General features: G+C 38.9%; 1 protein-coding gene across 1 annotated transcript; it reads left to right on the top strand.

Annotated features, from left to right (window-relative positions):
- The first annotated feature begins 1,574 nt into the window (after positions 1-1,574).
- LOC120222065 (zinc finger protein 525-like) lies at positions 1,575-5,993 on the top strand. The gene is given in 4 exon segments (XM_039219748.1): positions 1,575-1,634; positions 5,086-5,264; positions 5,352-5,779; positions 5,782-5,993. Coding segments are annotated over 4 exon segments (879 nt in total).
- Positions 5,994-6,241: the final 248 nt, after the last annotated feature.

Here is a 6,241-nt window from a genome sequence, read left to right as displayed (position 1 = left end):
GGGAAAGGGAGAGAGGCAAACCATGAGAGACTCTTGAAGGCTGACAAAAACTGAGAACTGATGGATGTAGGGGGGAGTGGGGATGGGCATGGAGGAGGGCACTCGTGGGGTTGAGCACTGGGTGTTATGTGGAAACTAATTTGACAATAAGCTATTTGTAAAAAATTAAAAAAAATAAATTAGGAAGTGTTTGCTACCAACGTGCCCTTCATTTTCGGGATTATTCTAGGTGTATGTTACCCGGTGACTTCCATATGAATGTTTGGATGGATTTTGATATAACTGCCAAAAATGTCATTGGATTTTGATAGGGATTTCATTAAATGTGTAGAACACTTTGCACACTATTGACAGCTCACATATTAAGTATTCCAGTCCAAGAACATGGATATGTTTCCATTTGTTTCTTCTTTCAATTCCTGCAAAATATTTTATAGTGTTAAACTAGGTTTGACTTCTATCATTATGTTAAAATGTGTTTTTTGTAATGAAACACAACTAATTTTTATGTGTTGTGTTTGTATTCTCCAAAAATGTAAACTATGGATGAGTTTTACATATAGGGAATCTTCAGAGGGGAGAACAATGGCAGTGGAGTAGCAGGACCCTGGGCTCCTCAGTTCTCATGAACAGACTGGATAATTGACAAATCATTCTAAAAATCCCAGAAATGAGCCTGAACCCTGACAGAACCAAGTCCCCAACTTATGAGTACGAAGAGACCACACACACTGAAGAGGGAGAAAGTTTAAAGACATGGTTTAGGGAGAAGGATTGCAGTGCTGCAGAGGGCAGAGAGCCATGGTCAAGGAGAAGGTCACGTGAGACAGGAGCAGACATGGGAATGCTTAAGGAAAACATTTGCCCAAAACCATTCTTGGAATATGAAAAGGGCAGAATTTTATGAGCTCTGGTAGTGAGCCTGTATTAAAGCCTGTGTGAGTTTTAAAGATCATCAGGCTTGGCTGGAATAGAGTCAAGAAGGAGGCAAACAATCTGAGGTCAGTCAATGTGGCAGAGTCATCTGAAGAATGACTGGAACACACAGGGTAGGAGATTATTCACTACACTAGAAACACATCCCTGACAGGCAACATTCACTGAGATGCTTGTTGAGGAACTAAAGACCTAGCTGAAGCTCCTTCTCTCCCCAGCCCCTCAGTAGCAACACAGAGCCACCTGAGGGAAGTAGCTCAGTAGGGACACTGGATGTCTTTCTTGCTTACTCCAAGCCCCACCTTCCTTTGCTCAGTTTGTAGTGCCTTTGTCTATCAAGCTTGCCTCAGTCCCAGCAAGGTCTGCCCCTGCCCCATGAGACTTGCACAAGCTGCTGCCTACACCACATTTCCTGACCACACAGTTCTGCAGAGCCTCTATTCTGATGGAGTTGATGTCAGGTCTCAATTCACAAGCAGACCACAGCTCACCTAGTTATGACTTACATGTTCAGGCCAGGGATCCTGCACTGTTTTTAGCAGTCACAAAGTGCATCTGCAGGCCACTGGCTTAAATGACCTAGCAGGAGACCTAACTGTCATTTCTAACATACAGAGAAAGGCAGAGCCTTAGACACAATGCCAAAATGGAAGAATTCCTCCAAAGTCAAAGAACAAGATATGGCCGTGAAGAGAAATGTAAGTGAAACAATTACTAGGAACTTGCTTGATGGAGAATTTAGGCAACACTCATAAGGATACTCTCTGGGTTGAGAAAAGGATAGTGAGAACCGCACCAAGGAGCTAAAACACTTAAAGAATCAATCAGAGGTGAACAATGCAGTGAATGAGATTGAGGGACGTTTGGGTGGGTCAGTCGATTAAGCATCAAATTCTTGAATTTGGCTTTGGTCATGATGTTACAGTTTGGGAGATGGAGCCCCATCTTGGTCTCTGTAGTACCTGCCTGTAGCCTGATAGGGATTTTCTCTCCCTCTCTCCTGCTTTCACTCTCTGTATCTCTCTCAAAAAATAAACAGATTTCATTTTTTTTTTACGTAAAAAACATATTGGAAACAGGTTTAGCAGTGAACAGCAGGCTAGAAGTAACAAAAGAATGACTTTGTCACCTAGAAGAAAAAAAATAAAGAAAAATAATCTAAGCAAAAGACAGGAGAAGAATCATACAACAATATTGATGTAGGGAACTCAGAGACTCCATCAAATGTAATAATATTTATATTATGGAAGTTAGAAGAAAGAGAGGAGAAGGAACAGAACATTTATTTCAAGAAATAATAGGAGAAATCTTCCACAATCCTGGAAGGAAACAGACCTCCAAATCCAGGAGTATCAAAATGGTAAAAGTAAACAACAAGAGCAACAAAACAAAACAAACAAAACTATTTACTGCCTCTAAGAGACTCATTTAGACATAAAGACACCTGCAGATTGACAATGGGGAAAGGGAAAAACATATACCATGCCACCTGAATGTCAAAAGAAACCAGAGTGGCAAGACTTCTATCAGACAACTAGACATTTTGTTTTTGTATTGTGTTTATCCTGCTCAGTGTCAGTGTAATGCTGGCCTCACAGAATAGTTTTGAATATGTTTCCACTCTTCCACTATTTGTAGCATTTTGAAAAGATTGTCTTTATTATTTTTTTACATGTCAGAATTGAGCAATGAATGCATGTGATCTTGGCTTTTCTGTGCTGAGAGACTTTTTGTTTTGAATTCAACTTTCATTTTTTTAATAGGTATAAGAAGATTTCTGAATTCTTGGGTTTAAGAGTCCTATTTAAATCTTAGTAATGTGTGCATTTTTAGGAATTAACTGGAAATCTTTTGTTGTGGTTGTTGTTCATTTCTTTCTGAGAGAGAAGAGAGACAGAGTATGAGTAGGGGAGGGTCAGAGAGAGAGGGAGACACAGAATCCAAAGCAGGGTCCAGCCCCTGAGCTGTGAGCACAGAGCCCAATGCAGGCCTCAAACTCACTAACCCTGAGATCAAGACCTGATCTGAAGTTAGACGCTTAACAGACTGAGCAACCAAACACGCCAGTGGATTTCTTTCCTACTTGGCTTGTTAGTATATCATTGGATATGTAGTTGAAGCATTGCCAATTTTGTTCTCCTTGAACTGGGCATTATGTTCAATGTTATGTTATTTTTTATTCTGGTCTCTATTTTATTTACCTCTCATTTTTCTTTCTAAATAAAATAATTTCAGATGTTGCATTGTTAATCCTTCCTCTGCTAAATTTCAGCTGTCCTCCTTTCTAGTTCCTTTTGGTGTAATGTTACTTATTTCAATGTTTTCCTTATCTGAAGCATTTATAGCATTAAAAAAATAGGAAAATCGAAAGTAATAAAAAAGTTAGCAGAAATAATACAAGTGTTGACCAAAATAATACAAAATAAACGTAAGGATTCATTAGGGTTTTCTGTAGATCATGTCATCTGTGAACAGAGATTTTTTTTAAAGGTGTTTTAGCCTTCTTTATAGTAGTGTATCCCTTTGATTCTGTAACCGGGTAATGCTGGTACCACAGAGATGATTTTCATATTTTCCCTTACCTTGATCCTTGGGAATACTTGAGATTTAAAGTACTCTCTCATGAAATGTTTGAATTATCCAACGAATTAATCAAACATAAGACTTTTCTTTCTTCGGCGTTTGTTTGTTTTGCTTATTTTTTAAATTACCCTTTCAATCTATTAGTTGTTGGCAGTAGTGATTTTTTTTTCATGACGGAGTATAGGCAGCTAACTTTTTTTTTTCTATTCATTCTCATCTATTGGTATCAGTTCGTGGGCATATAATTATCAGTTGTTACTTCTTATACTCATTTTTATTTCAATGGTATTACTAATATGTGTCTGCTTTCACTTCACTGCTGCAACTAAAGTTGGTGTTTTTCATTCTTACTTGATTGAAAGATCTATCAATTTTGTTGATCTTTTTTGAAAACTAATGCTTCTTAGTTTTATTGTATCCTATTTTGTTGATTTCAGTGTTATGTTTACATTTCCTTCTGTGGTAATTTTGGGGTTGTGCGGTACTTTTCGTGATTATTTGAGGTATAGGAAAATGATTTGCAGTATAGCATGAGTACTACAGAATTATCTATTAGGCTGTATGGTCCACGTGTTGTGTGCAAGTTTTGTGTCCATGGAAGAAGGAAGTCCTGATGATTCCTTCTCAAACATATGGCCCAACATTTTCTGATTGATTTTAAGGTTGTATAATAGAGTCTGCAGTATATTCATCTGAGAGTAGTAAGTGGGATGATTTTACTTTCCTGTTATTTGGTATCTTTCAGCTGTGTCTTCACAATGCACCCAGAGTCTCCTGCCACAGCTGTGCTTAGAACCTTCTCTCCAAACAGTGTCAATGGGGGAACATAGTAGTCTTGAGAATTTACACTTAATGATAGACTGGGACAACAGTGGAGAGAGTGAAGGACATGAAACATATCAGGACGGGCATATCCAAAAGGAGATATCTGCCACTAAGAAGAATCTAAGTGCCCCACGTGGTGAAAAATATCAAGTATTTGGCAAAACTTCCCCTTTTAAGTTAGCTACTTCTGTCAGGCACTGTGTTTCAGTAACCAACACCTCAAATCAAATATTCAAATGTAAATATTTGTCGAAAGAAAATTTGGAAAATCAGGAAAGTGACCTCATTCATGTTGAAAATAACAATTTGAGCCAATTTGAAAATAGGATTGGATTGACCTTTCAGTCAAATTTTTCTGAATATCATAGATTGAAAACTGAAGAAGAAAGTGTTAAGTGGAATCAATTTGAGAGATGTGTCAGAACGTCAACCCTACAAAATTACATGACGATTTGGAATGGACATCGAATTGCTGTTTATAATGAATCTGGGGAGAAATTGGACCAGGGCTCAAACGTTAACAAATGTCTGCATATTCCTTTGCCAGAAAGTCATTTTGAATGTAATAAAGATGAGGAAGTCTTGTCTCAAAGATCTAAACGTATTATACAGATGAGTACTCATCTGAAAGAAAATCCTTGTAAATATAACGAACGAGGGAAAGTTCTGAAGCTGACCTCCAGTGCTGGCGATCATCAGACAATTTGTGTGGGAAAAAACGCGTACACATGTATTTAATCTGTAAACACGGTTAGTCAGTCACCAAGACTAAATACACAGAAGACGATTGGTCCTGGAGAGAAAGGGTACACTTGTAAGGACTGTGGCACCGTCTTTCATTGGAGCTCAACACTATCTCAACCTCAGCGAGCGCGTGCTGGAGAGAAACCATACACATGTGAAGAATGTGGTAAAACCTTTTAGGACTGCTCATCACTAAACAGACATGGGCAAATCCACATTAGAGGGAGACTTGCCAAATGTCAACAATGTGGCAAGTCCTTTAACAGGCACTCTTACCTCACTAGACATCACAGCATCCACACTGGAGAGAAACCTTATCAATGTAAGGAATGTGGCAAGGCCTTTAGTCAAAACTCAGGCCTTACTCGACACCTCAGAATTCATACTGGAGAGAAACCTTACAAATGTCAAGAATGTGGCAAGGCCTTTAAAGAGCACTACGACCTTACTGAACATCTCAGAATTCATACTGGAGAGAAACCTTACAGATGTCAAGAATGTAGCAAGGCCTTTAGCCAACACGCAAACCTTACTCGACACCTCAGAATTCATACTGGAGAGAAAACTTACAAGTGTCAAGAATGTGGCAAGGCCTTTAATGGGCACTCACACCTTACTCAGCATCACAGAATTCATACTGGAGAGAAACCTTACAAATGTCAAGAATGTGGTAAGGCCTTTAATCATTCCTCAACTTTACTCAACATTGCAGAATTCATACTGGAGAGAAACCTTATAAATGTAAAGAATGTGGCAAGGCCTTTAACCAGCACTCAAACCTTACTCAACATCTCCGAATTCATACTGGAGAGAAACTTTATGAATGTAAAGAATGTGGCAAGGTCTTTCACCACCACTCACTCCTTGCCAAACATCAAAGAATTCATACAAGAGAGAAACCTTGAAAATGTAAAAAGAATGTCAGTGCCTGTAAGTGACCCTCAGCCCTTACTGGACATCAGAGAATTCCTATTGGAGACTAACCGTACAAATGTCAACAATGTGGCAGGCCCTCCCTGCAAGTCACAACTTACTCAACATTCTAGTTATCACATAGGAGCAAAACTGTGAAACGGAAAGACAGTGGCCTCCCCTTTGCCTAGAATTCCATCTTTGCTCAATATCATGAAATGCACCCTGATGCAAGCTCTAG

This window comes from Hyaena hyaena, unplaced genomic scaffold, assembly GCF_003009895.1.
Source record: "Hyaena hyaena isolate Hyena2069 unplaced genomic scaffold, ASM300989v1 scaffold_838, whole genome shotgun sequence".
Lineage (NCBI taxonomy): Eukaryota > Metazoa > Chordata > Mammalia > Carnivora > Hyaenidae > Hyaena > Hyaena hyaena.
This window is presented reverse-complemented; position numbering and strand designations above follow the sequence as displayed.